The 23,704-nt window shown below is 33.9% G+C and overlaps 1 protein-coding gene across 1 annotated transcript in view; it reads right to left on the bottom strand.

The window, feature by feature from the left end:
• The window catches only part of mTor (serine/threonine-protein kinase Tor), a 58,387-nt gene that overhangs the window by 14,118 nt on the left and 20,565 nt on the right, over nt 1-23,704 (bottom strand). Inside the window, exons 17-42 of the mRNA XM_089241907.1 lie at nt 23,555-23,638; nt 23,293-23,385; nt 22,997-23,131; nt 22,510-22,642; nt 21,472-21,716; nt 19,605-19,691; nt 18,876-19,043; nt 14,741-14,853; nt 14,293-14,407; nt 13,597-13,737; nt 12,817-12,966; nt 12,522-12,664; nt 12,148-12,310; nt 9,974-10,107; nt 9,403-9,481; nt 7,095-7,234; nt 6,861-6,961; nt 6,618-6,733; nt 6,430-6,507; nt 6,034-6,141; nt 5,591-5,716; nt 5,234-5,365; nt 4,226-4,332; nt 3,773-3,890; nt 3,040-3,195; nt 18-115 (exon numbers count right to left, since the gene is read on the bottom strand). Coding sequence (XP_089098033.1) covers nt 18-115; nt 3,040-3,195; nt 3,773-3,890; nt 4,226-4,332; nt 5,234-5,365; nt 5,591-5,716; nt 6,034-6,141; nt 6,430-6,507; nt 6,618-6,733; nt 6,861-6,961; nt 7,095-7,234; nt 9,403-9,481; nt 9,974-10,107; nt 12,148-12,310; nt 12,522-12,664; nt 12,817-12,966; nt 13,597-13,737; nt 14,293-14,407; nt 14,741-14,853; nt 18,876-19,043; nt 19,605-19,691; nt 21,472-21,716; nt 22,510-22,642; nt 22,997-23,131; nt 23,293-23,385; nt 23,555-23,638 — 3,263 coding nt within the window. The remainder of the gene's footprint in view (nt 1-17; nt 116-3,039; nt 3,196-3,772; nt 3,891-4,225; nt 4,333-5,233; nt 5,366-5,590; nt 5,717-6,033; nt 6,142-6,429; nt 6,508-6,617; nt 6,734-6,860; nt 6,962-7,094; nt 7,235-9,402; nt 9,482-9,973; nt 10,108-12,147; nt 12,311-12,521; nt 12,665-12,816; nt 12,967-13,596; nt 13,738-14,292; nt 14,408-14,740; nt 14,854-18,875; nt 19,044-19,604; nt 19,692-21,471; nt 21,717-22,509; nt 22,643-22,996; nt 23,132-23,292; nt 23,386-23,554; nt 23,639-23,704) is intronic.

Here is a 23,704-nt window from a genome sequence, read left to right as displayed (position 1 = left end):
TGAAAAACAAAACTTGCCTTAGAGTATCTTGCAGTGAGCTACCGTGTGAAAGAGCAATAGACTGAAAGAAACCCTTTACTGCTGGAGCAGCATAAATCTTAACGTAATCATTAGGCTGAAATAATAAAAATGAAAAAAATTAGTATATATATGTTTATTTATGACCCCCCCCCCCCTACCTTGGGAAATTCATAACGAAAAACGTTTAACACTAATTGTGCATATCATTAACTACACCATAAACACAAATGTTTTTTAAAATAGCCTGTTTCCATTGACCTAATTACCACAAAAAGGTTCTTGGAAATTGCAATAATTTTATATCACAGAAGTTATAAAATACTACAAAAATAAAAACCACATAACACATAAAAATCATGACAATTACCATATTCCGCCACATTAGCTAGCATGCCAGGAAACAGTGAGGGTCCATCACATACTTCCACCGGGAATACCCTTATTTTCATGCAAGCCGGAAAAAATTTTGAAAAATTCTTAAATATCATTATCCTGAAAATCCATTAAATTGACTGGATACGTACTGTGATCCTTAATAAGGATTTCACTTTTCTCGGCATGCCGCAAATGGACCAGACCTTAACACTCAAAAAGCTGGTGCTCCTTGAGTTTTGTGCCATGCCAGCTGATGCAGGGAAATATGGTAATTATCAAGGTTGTTAATAATTTTTTTGAATCAATCTACAGTTATTGGTTTAAGTCAGTTTGAAAATGTAACTTGGTTAATAGACACCTCAGTTGCTACAGGCTTGGTTAAATGATCATTTGATCATTTTTGTTGCATCATGTCATTTTTTTCACGAGGGCTAATTAGACCGGAACCTACAATTTATTGCCAATTCCGAACGGCAGACTTGTTTTTATACTCATCAAGAGGTTGGTGCAGTAACCCTTGATGGGGGACTCTCTGCGGTAGCAATCTTTTTCTGCGGTCATATCGCCGTTTCTGGTTAAACAAGATTCTCTCAATTGATTCTACACTTCTAGATATATCATGCTTCTTCTTTGTCTCCCGAAAATTGCGATATCACGAGGGGTTACCATAATATATTAAGCTTAATTTATAAATCATGATTAAAATCAGTTTTCCCCAGATACCACATTTGAAAATAATTTGACGATAATCATATGCTGCCTATATAGTCTATATAAGAATAGACTAGAATTGATTTGGATTATTATAATTTAGGACACAATAGTAAATTTTACACATTTCAAGAGCTGTTATAGAAAAAAAATTGTTTTGTTCATGTACATTAAGTTTGTGTGTGTTGCCTCAAAACTGGATCAATTAAAAAAAATTGTATGGGAATGCACATTAAAAAACATACAGTGATAACTCGATTTTCGTCGATAATTTGTTCGAAAATGATTGCCAAAATCCGAAACTGACAAAAACTGAAAATTATTTTTTGGTTTCCTTATTTCAGAGGCAATTATTTCCGTATAAATTAATGCAAATCCAAATAATTTGTTCTAGATTCTCCAAAATAATAAAAAAAAAACACATTTTATAGAGGAAAATAATAAGAAATTATTACTTTTAATATTTTAATAAAAATGAATATAAAAAACTAATGTAAAGAATAAATGGAAATTTAACATGGAATTTACATTTTTGTTCTTTAGTTTTTCTGAAGACTCTTCTAGGCATATGAAAGACTGCGAAAGGGGGGAGAGAAAGGTGCAAATATTATTGTTAGGAAGGGAGAATCCCCCTCCATAAAGACCTTAGGTATCAAGGCACTATCTAGGGTCACTTCCTGGGGCATTATCAGAGTTCACTTGAATTTGGACACAAAATTTTTGGCCCAGACTTGTTCAAACTCACACCTGCGTCATGCCTAGTATCACTGCACATGCCAGTGCACCTTTCGAATTTTTTGAACCAGCCTCTGCTGGCCTTAAAATAGGTAAGTACACTAGCACTCATATGAGCAACAGGCCTACAAAAGTAAAATCCTCAATCATTACACTTCACTCACAGTTCGAAAAATAGGAGGCAGATGGCAGCACTATAACAAACATTACACAGAAACAAGCTTCACATTAGGTTCACAACATGGATACACACATTCTAACATCTACCAATTTGTTAGAAGTTCCGCAGAGGAATATGGATGAGGTGCATGTATGGTTTAGTAGAACTCGTACAAGGCATATTTTAATGAGATCGGCATACAACAGTTTGGCCTTTTCATACATGATGGCCTTCGAAACGGAATTTTCATCTAACTATTTGTGATTGATCCAAATTAGTAATAACTGTTCGACATCTTCAATCACTTGCAATCCCTATTTTGTTAGCACATGCAAACCTTCTGCTACATTAGCCTTCTTCATTGCTCCTTTTTTTGCCATTATAGAGCCTATCATGGATGGCGACATTCCATACATGCTTCCGATTAGAGAAATCTTAATGCCCACTCTTGTATTTTTCAATGATTTCCTTCTTCAATTCAATCATGTTCTTGGCCTTCCTCTTCGAAGGGCTGCTGGCTCTGGAAATTTTCTTTAGTTCCATGGAATTGTTTGACTAGATGCAGAAGGTGATGCTCACACAATGAGAAACAACACCACACTGAGCAGGATAACGAAAACTAGCAGCGAGGTCAAGTGGGCACATAGATGAAATCCGAGGCAACAGACGAAAACTGAGACAAATTTTTCACAGAAAAAATCAATGAAAACCGAAACTGACGATAATCGAAGTCATCAAAAACCGAGATATTACTGCACATCTATTATTACATGAGAAAAAAGTTTTCTCCCCAGCAAATACATGCTTTTCTGCAATTAACCCTCAAAATACCTCTTTATTAGTTATTCAGAACAAATCCCCATCATACCTAGTGGAAAATACACATAGTGGACAAAACTTTAAAAACACTTTTTCAAGACTTTTTTTCTTCTCAAAACTAAATATAGTGTTCAATTCTGGTTAACCTAAAAAGCCAAATGTGATCAATTTTGATTTTCTGCAGTTTTTAAATTGATTTTGGGTGTTTAAAGACTTACATAGCTCTGTTTATTAGCAGGGGCAGAAGCAGCAAACTGAAGCTCTTTTCCGTAGCTCAAGTCTGGATTTACTTGGCTCTCCTGATATGTTTTAAGCTGACCATGCTTGTAAAACAATGCAGCTTCATAGTTCATGTAAGCCCAAGCATGTGTTACCTGTATTTAAAAGAAATAAAAATAAATTGATCACTTTTACAAAAGATAATTAAGTAACACCTTAACCTTAATGCTATCAGCCCTAAATAGCAGAAACGGGTGGGGGGTGTTTTGGTTACGTGTTCTTTGGGACAAAATCTTTCCCTTCACTTTCATCGCACAAAGCATGGCAGTTTTGTCTTGCCACAGATATTCTTTTTTTTTTATCTTAGTGAGTTCAGACCTGACTTCAAGGATTATGGTGTTTCACTGTTGAAAAAGTCAGGACCGAACTCCCTCAGGTTAAAAAAAACTATACTGTCTAGAATTGCAGAAACTTATAACATCCCACTGTATATATTTTGTAAATAAATAGTCTGTATTTGAACACTCAGGTTAAAAAAACAACCATATTGTCTAGAATTAGAGCCAAACTACATTAACTACAACCAGAACAAGGAACCCCCACACATGTATGCATACCAAGTCTGAAAGGGTTATAACAGCACTGGTATGAAAAAAAACCCCAAAACTATTGAAAGTTATTTTCATGAAATAAAATTAAAAACTGACAATATAAGAAATTAAATTTCTTTACCTGGTAAGAGTTTTTGTTTTTTTCCAGAGCAGTTGAATAGAACTGCAAAATTTGGGGAATTGATTTTTCTGTCAAGCCATCCAAATTTTCTTTCCATTCACCAAGTTTCAGATAACATCTAAATAATGGGTATGTGTCAGTGGAATCTACATATATACTTCAAAATATGTACAAATTCATCCACATGTAAATTTATATCAACTACTAATACAACATGTACCTTGCACACATTCCTCTGGAAAATTTGTAATGAATTGGTGCATGTCAGGAAGTGCTGTGTGTGCCTAGACCCAATGTACTTATGATGTCAGAGAAATAATGTTTTCACAGAAATAACAAGATCAGGTGAAAATTTTTCATCTTCATAAGGAAAAAATACAATAAGCAGAGAAACATTCACAGTATTCATTTATAATGATAATAAAAAAAGAGCATAAGTATAATTGGAATTACTTAGAAATGAGCTTCAAGAATTCAGCACTTTGTTCCCCATTGCCTTTCAAATCAACAGACGCTAAAGACACATTAATAAAATGTAGCAGTTTATTGAAAGCTTGCTCCTAAGAAATGAAAAATAAAAAAGGTATTTTGAAAGACAACAGACTAAAAACATAGAAAACAGATAATGAAAAATTCTAGACAGTATATATCAGGGGTTTTAGATAATGAAATATATGGCAGTCATTGTCATAGTATTTTATTTATTTTTGTTTTCGCAGTACAATAAATTTCAAAAATGCACAATAAAAATGAAAAACAAAGTAGTTTTTGGACGATCATTGGTACAGTATAGGTTTGGTATACTGCAGCTTCCCATGTTCCATTCCAGATCATTCTCTCAAGGTGTGATATTTAATAAACATGATATAAAACATCAAAAACAAAAACTCAAATTGACTGACTAAATGAATTACTCATTACCTAAATAAAAATAAGAGCTATGATCACAGAAAAACTATTTAGATAAAACTATTATTAACTTTTAAATTTTCACTTTTTGGGTTTACCAGTTGGTTGAATAACTTATTTTGTAATCTAATTCTGCCGGAAACGTGAATGTTCATCCCCATTTGAAAAACATGTTACAAAATATTTTAGGAAAATTACATTCATAGAGTAACATGGGTAACATTAAAGTGTCATTTCCCAATTTCCTGAAATTTGCATATTCATGCTTCTGGACGATATTACGGGTGTCAGGGGGAAAGACATGGTTTACTTCACTTACGATTCAACCACGGTCTAATGGGAGCTATGAAAGCAGATTGCAGTGAAATAAAAGAATAATGACGCTTGTGATACATAGTTTTCAGTATACCACATACAGTATAACAGGTTGTTTCTCTGTAATGTTCTACAAATGCATATAGGAGTTGCTAGCATACATAAATTTTTTTAAAGAAAATGTTTATTTTACTTCTGAAGTAAAAACTTATGAAAAAAAAAAAAAAGGTTGCAAACCTTCTGATTGTTTTTCCACATGTGTTTAATGTATGCAAAGGTCACTTGAGGATGTGTAGATGGTAGGTGCAAATCAGGATATTTGGATGGATCAGTACCCAGCAACATGACAAGTGTTCTGTGAGACAGAGCCTGAAATGGCACAAAAAATTAAAGAACTACCCAAAAAATTTTAATTCATCTATGTTTACAATTTGATAAAATAGACATGCACATGTAAAAATGCAGAAAAAGATTTGTATGGAATTTGAATCACTTGAAATTGATTTGTAATAGAGATCGAATCTTTGCCTCAACTGCAAAAACTTTAAAATAAAATCCTGCACAATCCAAATGAAATGAATGCTTAGTACTTACTAAACGATTAGCTCTACGACAAAGGCTGGCATATTTCAACCACGACTTCATATCCTCCATAGGAGTAATAACAAGAGAATGCAGCTGCAATATTTTCTGCCAGTCTTCAACAATTCTTTGACATCCCTAAAAATACAATTTGAAATAAAAACAGTTCAAATGAGTAACATTCACCACAGCATGCATTACTCTATTTTAGAGAAAGAATATCATTGGACCATAACTCTTCTTGTTCGTTCATAATACCCATTCACCTGTTCAACTCCTGGTGAATAGATTAAAATTTTTTTCCTTCCAGATTGATTCTGAGCAGGGCCGTCATTTCAACTTTTTCCGGGGGGGGGGGGGGGGGGAGAGAACGGCCCTCCTGCCCCCCCCCCCCTAAATGAAATTAAAAGTGCCAAGATTTCCCAAAAACATTTACAAGACAATGATGAACTTACAAGTAGTCTATCCCACCATTTTTGCTTTATTAGTTCTCTTCTTTCTGGTATTAATTTGTATTGGATAACTTCTTCAAGTTCAGATATCATTTGAGCGTGAACCATAGCCTAAAAGGAAAATTCATGATTTTATTTTTAGGAGTACGGATATTTCAAGAACTATGTAAATGGAAAACAAAAGTGCCACAAAATATATATATTTTAATATTCAGCAGTGAAAGTTTTAATACTTTGCTTAATGAAAATTAATGCACATTGATAAAAATATTTTTATAAAATTAATAATCAATGAAAGTAGTAATAAATCAATATTGGCATCAAGTCACAAAACATATAGTGATAGTAATCGATATTGGAAATAGGATGAACACAATAAAATAATTTAAAAAATCTTACACCATATGCTCTACTGTAACTTTCGCCAGCCATAGCAGTAAGTTCTACATCAAGAAGGTCACGAGCTTTATCTATATACTGAAATCAAACATGAAATGAGAACCAAAAAATAGAAATATGTACAATTGCAAATATTATTTTTATGGAGGCTATAAAGAAATCAGCAGGGATTAATAATATAAATTCACCATTTGAGCAGCAATAAAATCTCCATAGTGAATTGCAAGGACTCCTTGATAAAATGGACTGTCCGTGGTATCAGATGGAATCACTTTGGTGTACTCTGCCATAGTTTCCCATTCACCTACATAAATGAAGGCCAAAATAATTGCATGCATAATCACATTCACAATGTATCATAGTCATATTCATTTATATCTGATTACAGAAATACAAGAAGCACAGAAAATTTCAAAAAAATATAGACTCACCCAATCCCCAAGCTGAAGCAGCGGCAATTCGTGCCATTTTTTGTTGTTGGATTTCTTCCGCTTTCACCCATGATTCACTGCACAGTTGATACAACTGATTCCTAAAATGGAGATAATGTCAAGTCATAAGCAATGCCAAAAAAAAAAAAAAAAAAAAAATTAAAAAAATGAATGATAAAGATATAGTGTTATCTTCATTTTTAAGTTTTGCACAACAAATATAGAGAAGCTCACCATTCACCCAGCACTTCAAGACATCTCATTTGCCCCATAATTAGTTCCATGTCGTCTGGGTTCTGTACTCTAGTTTGTTGATAAGCAGCCAATGCTCGATCCCACTCATGTAGCTTTTCATACCACCTTTCCTTTATTTTCTAATAAATAAAATTTTCAAAAATTATGTAAGCACATGAAAATGGGAAAACTGCAGAAGTATTCACTCAATTAAACATCGATGAGTGTGTATACAGTAAAACCTCTCTTTTGCGGATAAAAAAAAAATCCTTCATAAAAGAGGAATAATTGTGAAGCGGAGGGGTGGTTCAAAATACATACTTTGATGAGACAAGGGCAAGTTTGGCCCTAAAATGAGTGGCCATATTTTAGGGGTTACTATTAAGAGGGGTTTTACAGTAAATTTGTAGCTTGTGATGTTGAATCATTAACTACAAAAAATACCTATCTCAAGACTGAATTTCAAAAATTGAACATGTGAAGGAAATAGTGGTCTCCATGGAAGACTTACTAAAATGGTGCTACCCCCACCCCCAAGACGTAAGAAATACATTATAATTGAAAATTTAAATCCTGTTTCAATAATTTAAAAGATTCCAATAGATTTTTTTAGAGAAACTATGAAGATAAAACTTGGATGGAATCAACCTTGTTAATGAGAAACATTGCTACAATGCTTCTAACAGATTTCATAGTGCCATTGAATAAATTTGCATAATACAAATACAAATACAAATACAAATACAACGCCACAACAGGCAAATTGCCCAACGAGGTGGCTGACTAAGAACATCATGGATCCCCGAGCCCCTACCTACTACTGCTGCACCACACATGTACCCCCCCCCCCCCCCGCGGACCCCCCCCAACGAATCGGTACATGCGGGAATGTGCGTGTACGTGTAGTGCAACCTGACGTAAAGTTTGTTTATGTGTAATGCTTGTTATGTGTAGTGCTGTCATCTGCCCCCAGTTTTACTAACTATGAGTGCAGTGTTATGGTTGAATGATTTACCGTTGTAGGACTGTTGCTCTCTGTGGCGAGACTTTTTAACGGGGAGATCGGCTCGCATTTGCGCCTTGAAGTTGGGAACCACAGAAAACCAACTTCAGCCGACCACCACTGTGGGGTTCGAACCCGGATCCTCGCATCACGAGTCCGGTACTATAACCACTCGACCACCACAGCGGCAACTCGCCGCTGTGGTGGCGAGTTGCCGCTCGCTGATATAATAATAAACTGAATTTTGCAAACAAGGCACATTTTTATTCATTATGAGAGAATTCTCCAATTTTTCAGCTGCAAATTTAAGTTCCAATCAGTAATTCAATTTAAAATCATATATTTACTTGAAGAAACTTCATTCACAGACGTGCCAACTTTTGGAATCCAGAAATCCGGAGATTCTCCCGAGGGGGGTACCCCCTCCCCAGCATTCATAGACTCGATCAAAAAAAAAAAAAAAAATCACAAAAAAATAATTGATGAAAAAAAAATTTCGAAGTTAAGAAAAAGTTCCATTCCTTCCTCCCCCCAAAGCGGGTTCTGCATTGCCCCTGAGCAGAATATAATTCCATATCAGTCTTTTTCCATGCAGAATAGAGAAATCACATCTACATACTGTTCATATAACATAAGTGTTTCCTTTCGTGGATGCTATGTGATTGATAATCTTGCATATATGAACTTAAAAGCTTTATATTTAGCTTTATACAGCTTAAATTTTTATACTTCCTTTCTGAAGACATATTTAATTGGAGGAAACAATTAAAAAACTTCAAAATACAAAGCTGCTGATGAAAAAACTTGTGTTTACAGTACGGCTATTAATGGGATACAATAACGATTATACAAGAATTTCGGCAACCAAGGTCATGCCCCTGATAAATGATTGCCAATAAACGCTACATAAACAAAGTCACGTCTTTGCCAGTTGCTTAAATGTGGTCACCAACACCAAGACTTTTTTACGGCTGCTCGATGGAAATGACCACGGATGTCCTCCATGGGTGTTTTCCCTAACGACGACGACGACAGTCATTGACGTCACGACAACGTGAGATCACATGAAATCTAATTCTCTGCCAAAATCCAAAGACATTTTAACAAATCTGGAGAGCAGGAGGAAGGATGAAAAATCTGGAGTCTCCTGCCTAAATCCGGAGAGTTGGCAGGTCTGCATTCAAGTGAAATCTTATTGGAAAAAAAAAGAAGAAAATTATTATATATGAAATTGAATTTGAATTATTATAGAATCTGAACGATGAAATTTTATTAATTCACTTATAACAAATTTAATAAACTTACTAAATTAGTACCATGATTTTTCATGGCATATTCCAGAACGCCAGCAGCAGCTTCAGGTTGATGAAGCTTGTTGTTAATGCTGAAAAATTTAAAACCAACACTATAAAAAATGATGAACTTAACCAACCCATTCTACATGACGAGCTGTACAACATCTCATGAGGAATGAGATGCAATTTAAATATGATATGAATTAACTTCAGTGAAAACAAATGAAAAATATCAAAACTATGTGTATCACAGAATAAAAAATTATATCAATCTTATTTATATAATCTTATAATTTATTATAATCTTATTATTAATTATAATAATTATATAATATTTTATAATCTTATTATTAACTATAATAATTATATAATCTTTTATAATCTTATTATTAACTATAATAATTATATAATCTTTTATAATCTCATTATTAAAGTTATGACACATGATAGATGATTTTGTATTGATATGAAAGTACAAACCAGTATGAAAGTTTCGATATTTCTATGAAAGAAACAAGTGACAAAAAACTTAGGCTATATTTTCATGCATACAATTAAGTCATACATAATCGTTTCATCACCTAATTAATGTTTCTAAAATTTCACTGGTTGGCCCTTTATGAAACTCATCTTCTTTATAATGTAATGCTTTTGCATAAGCTCTGCATTTCATAGCTTTCTCTCCAAGCAATACAGTATCCAAAGGAAGTGGACCCTTGAAGAAGAAAAGAAACAATGATTTGAAAACTAGTCAATGCAATCTTCTGTTACCTCCAAAAATTTGTAAATTACTGTTTAACCCCTTAATGTACAGGCTTTTGACAACAAATTTAGACATCATGCAGTTGAACGAGCAGAGATAAATCTAAAAAAATATATATATTGTTGCTGACATGTAGGAAATGAAAGGAAAAAGATGAAAACAGGTTTTACGCTTTCTCCCCCGTCCAAGCCACCTTTTCCCAATGTATGTAACACATTTTTTTTACTAATCAAAATGTAGCAAAGACGAAAAAAGTTTACTGCTGAGGTAAAAGAAAGAAAAAAAATTCTTTTACAGGGTTACCAATGAAGAGTCTTGAGAGAAGAGAAAGAGGACGAGTGTATGTCTTCCATATACACAGGGAGGAGATATCTCAAACATTACGGGTCTAAATCCGCAGTTCTCAACCGGGGTTCCGTGGCCACTTGAGAAAAAAAACCAGTGAATTTAAAAAAAATTATTAATATTTTAAAATAATAAATATAAATTGGTAACTTTTGATGAATAAATTAAAAATTGGCTTATTGGGCTCCGTAAAAATTATATACCAAAAAAGGCTTCCATGAGTCAAAAAAGGTTGAGAACCACTGGTCTAAATGTCTAAGGAAATTTAAATAATAATTGCAGTAAATTGATGAACCCATATTGAATGAGAACAGATGAATTGAAAAAAAAAATGAAAAAATACACAGAGAAATGAAAACTGAGAAGCTCTCATGAAAATTTGAAAGTTCATACCTGAAAACAAAGACACATACCCAGTCCACGTCACTTAATGTGATCATGTCGGGACTCAGGGTTTCTGATAACAATAACTGAATGATAACTATATTAAAAAAAATCCCATTTGCAATCACTGTGACCATACATCCTGTTTAGTCAAATGGGACCTATGGTAAATGGATATTAGTGAAATGTGACAACTCTGTTTTTCTTTGGTACATGGTTGCAAAATCACCCCCCCCCCCCAGCATCAAAAGCGGGCGGCTTGATCTAATATGTATATATATTTACAAACATCATAATCATCATGCCCCTTCCAATTTTATCTCCGTCTACACATTAGAATGAAACTGTATATCATGAATTAGTTTTTTAATGTACAATATTACAATATGCTTCATAGATCCCTTGAGAAAGTTTGTGGAAAAAAGAAATTTGAATGTAGTCAACTAGAAGAAACTGATCAAAATCTGAAGGAAAGAGATTTTTTTGGTTGTACATTTGCCTTCACTATAGGAAAGCCATTGCAAAAGCAGCTTCACGCATGCACCTATCCATATTCCTCTGCGGAACTTCTAATGAATTGGTACATGTTGGAATGCGCGTGTCCATGTTATGAACCTAATGTGAAGCTTGTTTTGGTGTAATACTTAATTGTTATAGTGCTGCCATCTGACACCTATTATTCGAGCTATGAGTGAAGTGTAATGTGAATGAAGATTTTACAGTTGTAGGCCTCTGTAGCGAGCTTTTTTAATGGGGAGATCGGCTTGCATTCACACTTCGAAGTTAGAAATCACATAAAACCAACTTTAGCCAACCACCACTGTAGCGGTGGTGGGTTTTGAACCCAGGTCCTCCCAATGTGAGTCGACCACTTGACCACCACAGCGGCAAGTTAGTTGGTTGTAAATCATTACAGGATGATCCGGCTGTAAACCATGCAGGGGCTCTGGCTGGTCATTGGTTGGTACTGAAAGTTAATATTTATTATTGCTTTTCCTTGCATCTACATTATTTTCATAAGCTTGCTCAATATATACTAGATTTTTTTCCCCCCATCCAATGTGGTGCTTGCATTTTTAAAAATATATTTTTAGTGCCACAGATACATATTCATGGTTGCTTGTGCTAAAAAAAAATTTCAATCTGACATATCCACGTGCCAGTAGGCCAAGAAACACTTTAATTTCATTTCTCCTGCATGCACAGATAAAGCAGCACAACAAGTGGAAAATCAAGCAAAGCATATATCGTATACAAACAAACCTTCTCGCAATGTTCCATAAATTCAGCAAGATTCAGAAGGGTCTGAGTGATTTCAGGAATATCCTGAGTTTCCAAAGCTTTTCTTAAGCTGTCAATTAATTCATTTTGTTGTTGCTCATTAAGTTCAGACCAGCATGAGAGAAAAGCAGCATTGAAAAGATCCCTGAAAACCATTTTTTTTCAATGATAAGTCAGTTTTAATTTACATCAATAATATACACATGACAATTTATTTGAATTAGATCTTTTAAGATACCTAATCATAAGGAAAAGAACCAAGAAGAATATTCTGCTGAATTAGGTAACAACAAAATTAATACTTTGTGTCAGTTATTTTATAGAACCACATTATATATGAAAAATATCTACATTACCTAGGTAACTGGTTATATGATTGAGCATGTGCCCAGCATGACCTTAATGCAGGTGATGGAGATTCTTTCAATAGCTCAATACTCATCCGTTTTAACCATTCTAACCAATCATCGCCAGAAATTCGGTGAGCTGATGCCCAAGCCTGAAAGCAGATACTGAATCAAAATGAAAAGCATAGTTTTGTCTAACACTGATAGGCATTTCATAAGCAGAATCTCAATGTTTACGTTCCACCAGCATGTTTTGCTTATTCACTGAATCCTGCGTAGTCAAATAACAACTTTTCTCTCATACTTTTTGCAGATTTCCAGTGCTTATATGAAGTTTCTTGATAGCAACTGCATCTCCAGATGGGGAATTCAAGTCTTGATCATGAGATTTAACTGTCACTTTCCTCTTAGCATACATCAGGGGATCGTCATTCTCCTCAGCAAGTGTTGTACCCTAAATCAAATTTATAGTGTAAACATATTAAAACATATGGTGCTTGAAAGCAAAATTATTTGCTGAATGACAGCCATTTTGAAGATGATTTAGAGTGAAAATTCAGCTCGCAAAACATAACATGTATTTATTGTAGAATTTGTTAACCAAATCTGTACAAACTGTGAAAAAACTTTCATAAGCCAAAAAATTAGCCAAGGTATCACTGTACTTTTATTGAGATACTTAACCAATTTCATACAGAAATGAACATTGAATTTATATCACACTTATATAACACTTATTAACACTTGAATATAATTAAATTAAGGGATCATATGCAAAAATATCAAGAGTAATTAATAAACAGATGACTTAAGAATCACTTTTTCAATATTTAACCTTTTAGATGTGACTTGCTGATGAAGAAAACTTTACCAAGACAAAAAATTTTTGTATCAATAGATGATTTTTTTAAATTTTGAACTTAAGACCAATTTCAATGACTAGTTTCTGAAATCCCATTTTCACATTCCTCTTGATATGAAAAATGCAATAATTACATTATTATGGTACAGGACCTACTATTCAAAAGTGAGAGTTTATAAAATCGTGAAAAAAAAAACAAATAAAGAGTGTAATTGAACATACTTTCACAATACGACTGACTAGGACATCATATCTCTGATGGTTTATGTGATGTTTTGATAAGACTTTATGCACCATGGGAATGAATATTTGATATTTTTTCCCCAGTTGCACTACAACAGCACAAAGCGTGTCCATGGCAATCTATAGCAAATCAAAACAATTTATTAGTTATTATTGATCAACTGCTATTCACTGATTATACCTTATTTGAAAATAGTAACATCCTTCTCATCTGAGTTTGTGTTTCCACAATGTGAGTTTATATACACAATTTTCTGGTTTGAATTTTAGTGTATGATCAACTGATGTTGATTATAATACTGAGCTCTTTTCAATAAGTACATCTCTGCATCATATATATCTATCTCTAGATTGAAATACAAAAAAGATCTGCCTTTCGTTGCCCAAAAGTTACTAAACAGTTTATTTATGACCATGGGCTATCGCAAGTTCTCTATATAGCTCCTTGAAATGCCAGACTGACCTATTGACATCTTGTTCCCTGCAGTGCTGCTGCTTACAGCTACTGCTGTGTAAAAAAAATTCCCTTTAAAAATACTCTATCCTTTATAGGAGCCTTAGTTATGCGAATATGATTTTAATTAATAAATTGTTTCGACACAAACACTGACATGGGGGAAAACTACAAAATGTGAATGAATGCTAATCAAAGATCAACTAAAATATCAGAATTACCGGCCTCAGTTCTGGCACATGGTCCAAACACCGAACAAGTGGATGTAATATACGAGAAGCAAATTCTGTGAAGTCCAAGCTTTCAGATAAGTGATCAATAGTTTCCAAAGCACACCTACATGTGAATAAAAATAAAGTGATTATCCAAACGAAATTTTCATAATTTAAAGATAAATATAAGTATATAAGCATGTAAAACCCTATTTTAATTCTTTTGTATATTTTATGAGATACATTCGTTTTTACTATTTTTAAAAGGGTACGTTTTCTCTACATTTCTGAAATCAAATTAAATAAGAAAATTGCACAACTTAATCCATCTAATTGAATATAAATGAGAAATTTTTGAAAATCAATGAAATGGAAAGAAGTAACAAACACAATGGATACCAATGGTCCACAAGAAGAGATATTAGAATATATAAACATCTTATTTCGAATATTCTACCTCTGAGCTTGAATTGAAATATCTGATGAATCAAATAGTTTCACAATTGGTGGAAGAACAAGGTGAAGATAGTCATCCAGGTTATTTCCAAATTTTTGCAATGCCAGTAGTAGCTGCAAAATACAAGATAATTTTATTCATTTAATCAAAATACAGATAAAAAATTTTGGGGCTAAGCTGTCTTGTGAGCCCCGAAAAGTAATAATCATTATACACATCCTTTTCAAAAATTAGAATTAACCAGAAATTTATGAGATTAGTTCAGGAAAAGCTGAAGCTGGAAAAGGCCAAATTAAGAGTAGGGTTGTAATTTGTATTTTCATCTTCTAAGAAGTTCTTCTTAAGTATATCGGCAGCAAAAAATTTCCACAAAGTAGATTGAAGATGAAAAATGCAGATTTGATCAAAAATTTGGCAATGTCCATCAAACATCATTGATGCTTTTTTAAAGTGTCAAATTACTTTTTCCTTCTTTGTTTCAAAAAATTAAAACATCTGACATAACAGATTATTACATGCATATTTTTATGCAAATTTACATCAACTCAATCAAATAAGTGTTGTATGTCTTTACTGGTTATGTATGTAAACCTAGAATCATTCAATCTTTGTAATACAAGTAGGAAAATGGGACATTTCTGCAAACACAAAATTACATGTGCATTTGGTAGGACAGTATGAGGAAGCCATGTGCTGATATAATACAAATACATTCTACTGTGGCCATCTTTGGCCTTGACCACAGATTTTATGGATTAAGACATTGAATTTATAATTCTCCAGCATAGATCTGGATCAGACCTCAATCCTGAATCCCATCCTTGCTATTTTGCAGCCGATGGTAGTTAGTTTGCGATTATCATTTTTGTTTAGCACGACTCCATAATTTCTTGGTAGCATCAGCATCAAATATCACAAAACCACCAAAATATCGATGTTTGATACACATTTCCAAATTCTTGATATCCAATCTCCATTTTCCATCTTTAAATGAAGTTTTTAGCTGCTGCAACCAAAAAATAGAGACCAATGAATCAAAAGACTTCTCTGGACTAAGGTGTATATTAGGATTACTCTCTATTAGGATTCCAGAAGATTTTTATGGATGTAAATTTCATTTGTCATCATGGTTTTGACTGTCTAAGAAGCTATGTTGATGCTGTAGTGATTCACATATGTGAAATCTTGAGGGTAATTAAATCTCCTTTTCCACACAAGTCTTCAATTTCTGAAATCAAAAGGTAGAGAGCCTAATGCACACCTCCATCTAGAGAAGCCTTTTTGATTCAATTGCCTCTATTTTTTGGTTCCAGCAGCTGAAGACTTCGTCTGAAGATGGAAAATACAGATTTGATCAAAAGTTTGGCAATGTCCATCAAACATCATTGATACTTTGGTAGTTCCGTGATATCTTTCTTTCAAACTGAGCACAACTCAGGTCTATCACCATCTATGGGCAATTTACTACCTAGTGAGTTGTGCTGGAAGTATAACTGTGAAGGAAGGTACACCGGAAGTGTACCTAACAGTAGTGTGCAACAGACGTTTTAAAGGGGAGATCGGCTCACATTCGTGCATGTGCTCACATTCCCACTGTGGCGACAGTGGGGTTCAAACCCGGGTCATTTCTGTGATATCTGATGATTGTATCTGATGTTGATCCTACCATGAGATTATGTAATCCAGCTAAAAAACAAAAAACTAATCAATTGCAAACCAGTTGCTATCGACTCTATCATAGCGAAGATTCACGGTTCCGGTCTGATCCAGATCTGTGCTGGATACTTATAAATTGAATGTCTTGATCCATAAAATTCATAATCGAAGCCAAATATGGCCATAGTATAATGTACTCGCACAATATCAGCATGCATTTCCTCATACTGTCCCATCAAATACACATATAATTTTGCGTTTGCAAAGATGTCCAGTTTTTCTACCTGTATTGTCAAGATTGAAAAATTCTGGATTTACATACATAACGAGGAAAGACATGAAATAAGAATTAGATCAAGTTGATGTAAATTTGCATAAAAATATTCATGTAAACTGTTGATTGTTTTAAGTCAGATGTTCTAATTTTTTGAAACAACTTTTGGGGTGTTCTAATTTTTTGAAACAAAGAAGAAAAAAGTAATTTGGCACTTTAAGAAACATTCAATCTACTTTTTTGCAAACTTTTTGCCGCTGATATGCTCAAGATGAACCTCTTAGAAGATAAAAATACAAATTACAACTGTACCCTTAATTTGGGCTTTCCAGCTTGAACATTTCATGAACTGCTCACAAATTTCTGGGGTGTTATGATTTTTTGAAAAAAACGTGCATCTATGCTGGAATGAAAGATGAATGAAAAAAAATTCACACATATATAATACAAAGAAATAAATTGCAAGAGAATTGGAGTTAATTAATCAAAGAAATCAGCATTTAGTGATGCATGTAAGATGCAAGGGACATGCTTGCTCTATGCTGTTCTTTCTCTTATTTTCAGTGATTTCTGACTTCAAATATCTTGGCTAATATTACACTTAGGAACATGGATTGACTCAGAGACAAGGCAACAACTTTTTAATTGAAAGTTAAGGAGGCCATAAAAAAATTAAATTCTGTACATATCAGAACATATGCAGTCTCTAGTAAAATAAATTACAACTCTAAAATGGACACAATATTTGAATACTTTTACTAATTGAAAGTATGTTTCTAAACGAATAGAAAAACAAACCGAAACAGACTCCAGTTTTCACTCTGTATATATACCATAGATTTTTGTTGAGGGAGGGAGGGGGGGGGGGAGTTCAAAAATTTTTTTCTTCTGAAGGGGAGGGGTGTGAAGTTTTTTCCTGCAAAATAACACGATAATCTCTGCTTACAGGGGGAAGGGGATTAGGACCCCTCTTTGTTTGCATACACCAATTTTAAAGAACAATGTAAAATATTGTAATGTGATGAAGAAGCATAAGTAACTCGACCCAAATTTAGGTGAAACACATAAACAGGGGTGGGAAGTGACAAAGTCCATTTCGGAGCAGCAAAATTCAGGATTTTGAGCAGTTTTGGAACAGCAAAATATAGAATTCGGGGCAGATCTGTATAGATTGGAGCAGCAAAATTGACAAGAATATTTTTGTTAACCCTCACCCCTTTTCAAAATAAAACAACTACACTTTTGTTATCAAACATTGTTTCATCAGCTTGTTTTTTGTTTTTGGTGTTTCAGGCACCTTGTTTGAAAGAGCGGCTGTGATAAAATCGTTCGCACCAGTCTATTTAAGATGATTTTTGCTTACTCAGTGCACCTTTTGCTGTCTGGAACAGCAGCACTTCAAATGGGCTACAAATTTTCTATAAGTTTTCACTTTTTTTTATACTCGGAAAGAAATTGTTGCGAAATGGGAGAGAATTTCAGAAGAATCAACACAATGTTTTGCGATTCAGCACTCATTATTTGGCGAGATTGGCTATCTGACACTCGTTATTTGACGATTGGACACTCGTTATTTGGCAATATTAGCAACTTAACACTCATTATTCGGCAAAGTTTCTAAATTAGCATTCGTAATTCAGCAGACATGTGCTTTTTACTTCCGGAATGAAAAATATTTTCACGAAACATCTGGATTTGACACGATGACAATCGACTACAGTAATTTCTGTTCCTTCCAGTGTTTTTTTTTTTTTTTTTTGAAAACAGAAACTGACTTACATTTGTAGTTTAAAGCTGAAAAACCATTGCAAACCATCTTCAGTTGCATGATCACAGGTATTATCAGGTTTTGCGATGGAAAGTCTGATGAGGGGCAGATAGTTTAAAAGTACACAGTGGAATATAAAACACGCTCTTCTCAGAAAGAATCGTTTCACGGCAAGAAGGAACAAAAATGTTTTGTCGTCTTTTCCAAAATTCCAGGCATACTGAAGCAAAATTCGCTGTTTGGTGCAGAAAAATATGAAAATATACTATTGGAGCAGGATGGCGCAAGATGTTAATTTTGGCGCAGTGCGGTGCAATTGGCGCGGAGTTCCCACCCCTGCATAAAAATTCAAATCTTTTAAGGTATGATAATTACCTCCCAAAAAACAAGAAAAATTAATTCAAAATGATGATAATTCGTGAGAAATTCAAACTTACTTTAATTGTTACTTTCTTTTCTGGATGTGTGTCATGCATGAATACTCTTAAAATATGTGGAATGAGATGAGGAAGGTAAACCTTAAATTCAGCACCCAAAGCAACAACCAAATGCTCAACAAGCATTATTATTGTACCTTGCATTGTACTTCCAGCTATCCAGAAATCCTGCAAAATCATGTACATATTGAACCTTCAGTAATTAGAGAGAAAATAACCATTGTTATTTTTTCTATTATTCTTTGTTGATCACATTTTAATCACAATGGATTTATGAAAATTATTGCCTGATCAGAGTTTTTCAAATTTTATAATTTTTTTAAATTGTACTTAAATTTCCATCACAATAGTTTTATTTAATTCATGGAAAAAAGTGGGAAAAGTAACGAATTCTAATGTGAAAATGGAGTACCTCTCATTTAATATATATTTATGATGAAGAATTCATTAAAAGAAAAAGCACCACAACCTTCTATTGTGTTTCCCAAAGTGGGCAATATTACCCTCGGATGGGCAATAGAATGGTCTTGGGGTGAGGGTAGAAGCTAAGGACATAAAATAGGACGTTACAAGTGAGTGGGATTCACTGTAAATATTTTTCAAGTACATTTTGATAGCTGTTTTTATATAACCTTTGAGATGGTCAATCAAGAGATGAATTTTTCATGATTTATTTTAATTTTTAAAATATAATATTAGCTTTATATTTATGAAAGCAGCTACACCTACCTTCAAAAGACTAAATATGTTATCCAGATAATTTCTAATATGCTGTTTCACCAGGCTGATAATTTGACAGAGTTGTTGAAAAGAAAACTGAAAAAAAGATCATAGAATGAAATTATTATTTTCAAAGTGTTGACTTCCACTGAACATGTTTACTACTGCTCATGATATTTCATAAATTCTGATTTCCGAATTTCATGAATAATATATACTAGGTGATACCCGGCGACGTTACCCGCCCCGTAAAAAAATTATATATGTATAGCTTAAAAGCTATAAGAAAAAATTACTTTTATTTTTAAATATTTTAATTAAAAACTTCAGGCAATCGCTTGTAGATACACAATATTTCTTGTTTTTCCATCTGGTGTGTAGATGTACAAATTTTTGGGATTACCAACACGCAAACAGGTGACGTAAAGCTGTCCTTGTGAAAAATAGGGCTCAAGTAGGTTGATACCTGCCACTGCTAACGACTGGCCTTGCGCTTTGTTGATGGTCATGGTAAAAGTTAAACGAATCAGGAACTGTAATCGCACTTTAAAGTGAATGGCATTTTTTCAGTGATAATTGGGATACACGGAATGAAGACGTCTTCTCCTTTGGCACATCCAGTTAGAATCAGTGCTTGGATGATGTAATTGTGCAATTTCTTCACGCAGAGTCTGCTGCCATTGCAGAGTCTCTGTGTCTCCAAATTTCTTAAAAGCATTATAGGTGCTCCGACTTTGAGGGTCAAATTGTGTGGTGGCACACCCGGAATATCCAAAGAGTTCAGAAATTCTGCAGGATACAGAACTGTCTGCACGGTGTCTGTGACAGTGTCAACCGATTTGTAAGATGTGGAGTCTCCCGGAATAATTTTTAGGATTTTTTCGTTGATCTTGTTCACACTGTCATTTTGCGATGCCGGAATCGCTCTCTCACAAAGCCACTCATGGTTTCGGTGATTTTGTTTAATGTTTGGGAAGACTTTGCCTGCAAGTTCTTGAACTGAGTTTAACAACTGTCAAAATCCATTTGAGAACGTAATGAGTCCAGTGCTTGGGTCTCTACGGGAATTCTTCCATTGCCAAGTTTGATCAACTGATGTGAAAATGTTAGCAGTGCTGAGTCATTTTGCAGTTGAACTCGCATGTTAGTGGATAATGATAATTTTTTAACTTCTTGCCAGAGTGTTGATGATTTGAGGCAAGCATTGAGTTTGTCAGCTGGCGTTAAACATTTTGATTCCGAATTTTGTCGTCGTAGTTGTTGTCCTCTGTTGTTAGCGACGTCATACTTCCAGATTGTGCAGCGAATATTATGAAAACGCCTTTTAAGCATTTTTTAAATTGAACCTCTACGATGGGCTGTTGATGAGATAAAGGCAGCATTAGCACTTACAGGACACCCTGTGTATAGGCTAGCAGAAATAAACGGCGCTCTTGCCAGGTTTTCTTCAATTACTGGGAGGATTGGAAAAGTGACAAACCGTTATAAAGGAATAAACTGTTAGAATAACAGAATTAAAGGTGTGACAAGCCATTGTAAAGACATACATATACGTCTGAAACCCATTGTTGGAAACCACGGTAACCAAAATAAACGTTCCGAAAGTGATTGTTGAGGCCCCAAAATTATTGTTGCCCGACAGTTTTTCGCCCATTTGGGGCATTTGCCCAGCTCTGACGAACTTTTAAAGTAGCCTACTGTTCAATCCCGGTCCTGTTTGGTATATATGCAAAATCTGGCGACGATCGGTCTAAAACTGTAGATTTGTATAAAGAACAGACATAGATACATACATACAGACAGACATACTTTCACATTTATATATAAGATGCCAATCTTATACACAAACTTTAAAGGGTACTAATTGGAGACCTACCTCACGAAATGAGTTTTCTGAAGATCGAATAACACTGATAAAAGATGGCATCACTTGAGGTAAATAAGGAACGGCTCGAATCCCTAAACAATTGAATATGAATGTAATGGCGTGAACCACCATTGTATGATATTGCTGCAATGAGGGATCACGAAGAATTTTCATCAGTGTTGATATGGCAATAGATGAGTAGAATTCTTCCAGAGATCCTGTCATATTCACCAGCATTTCACTAGCACTCAGCTCTAAAAGTGAATAAAAAACCAAGTACTGATTGTTGGGAAAAACTTCAAGAAAATTTACATCTAGTAGATGATTCAAAATGGCAAAAGAGTTCTGCATAAAAAAAAATTTATAGTGACCTGTTTATCAAACTGAATATGTGTGAAAGGATAACCCAAACTTTTACAAACTCGTGAAACTGGGAAAAAAAATTAAACTACTACTATTTAACAGTACATGCACCTCGTACACATTCCTCCACAAAATTTCTAACAAATTGGTACATGCAGAAATAATCATTCTGAGTGTATGTGTGGCCCCCCAGCATATTTATGTTAGAGTTGTGCTTGTTTCGTGTTCTAGCTGGTGCTACCATCTGTCATCCATATTTTGAAGTAAAGATTGTAAATTCTCAAATTTTCATGTTACAAAGAATTAAACTGCACATCAGTTCAAAAGTAAAGCTTTTATAACAACCAAAATTTAAGAAAACTAATTTTTATAAAATTATGATATGCATTCATAATTATCACAAAATTATATTCAATACATACAATAAACCTAATAATTTCATAAATATTGCTGCATAAAAAATACTGAAATCAAATACAGTTGGACTTCCGAACACAGATATTACAAAATAAACATATATCACATAGTTTTTCCATTTTTCATGTGACTTTCGTATTACTTATCTACACCTATGACACTGGTAAGACTATAATGAAGTTCGCGGATAACAAATATTTTAGGTGTTTTTTCTGACTTAGTTATGAGCCGGTCTGACTGCATTGGAAAAAAATTAAGAACATATACCTTGCAAATCAGCTGAAGAACTTCCTACACTGATCAAGACACCCGAGGATTCCTGCAAATGGTCGATAACACCAGTATTTATTTTGTGCTTGAAAGGATCCAATGCTCCCAGTAAGCCCAAAACCCTCACAGCCTGCCAAAGAAAAATATTAGACCGAATTGAAAGAAAGAGCCACAAAGAAACAGATCTTCAAATTTTTTTCCAGAGTTTAGTTCAAAAACAATTTCAACCATTATTTAAAAAAAAAGTCAGTCTTAAAGTACAGTGAAACCTTGCTCCAATGATACTTCATACAACAATAAATCCTTCTACAACTATACTTTTTCAAGTCTTGTTTGGAAATGTCAATACTCTAATATTAAAACAGATGCCTCTCTAATAATCCCTCTACAACAATATCCTTTCTTAGTCTGCAGAGTATCATTATATCAAGATTTCACTGCACACATAAAGCTAAGAATAATTTTCAATACTAAAATTTATTACCTCTCTGCGAATAATCAATGAATGTTCTGTCCTTAGGAAATTCAGCAATACATCTAACAAGGTCGGATATTTCTTATAGGGTTCGATGACATAACCTGTGCTCTCAATTATTTGGCCCAAAGTCCATATAGCAACCTAGATCAAGATTTAATTCATAATTTGTCTAAAAAAATACCATATAGCTATTATATATTTGTCAAAATTATATATACCTATTTGTGAAAGATACTCATTTGTTTCAGAAATAAATAATCATAGTATGGATATGTCAATCATATACAGAAATCTATTAGTACCTCTCTTTTAGGCACAGAAGAAGAATCTTGCATCATTTCCAGTATTATGGGAACAAGATCATCAGTCCACTTCTTCATTTCTATACCACTAACCTGGAAGCACAAAAAAGTACGAATCAAATTTTCTCTAAATTCTCAAATTCTTAGAAAATTTTAATTTGTCATAGACGTCTATGAAATAAAAATTCTCATAACATAAAATACAAAGTTCAAATAGCTTCTCACAAAAAAAAAAAAAAAAAATTAACAGAAAAACACATGCCTGTGCTTGCTCTCCCACAGCAGCGAGAACTGAAATAGTTACACCAGGATGTGGATCAGGATCTTTCAGTTTGGGAATGAGTACCTAGAATTTTGTGAATAGTGATGGAGTTGATGAAATATAATATATAAATAAGTTTTAATTTGAAAC

This window comes from Pholcus phalangioides, unplaced genomic scaffold, assembly GCF_987345545.1.
Source record: "Pholcus phalangioides strain wild (caught in Gottingen) unplaced genomic scaffold, Ppha-v1.0 ptg000014l_1, whole genome shotgun sequence".
NCBI lineage: Eukaryota > Metazoa > Arthropoda > Arachnida > Araneae > Pholcidae > Pholcus > Pholcus phalangioides.
This window is presented reverse-complemented; position numbering and strand designations above follow the sequence as displayed.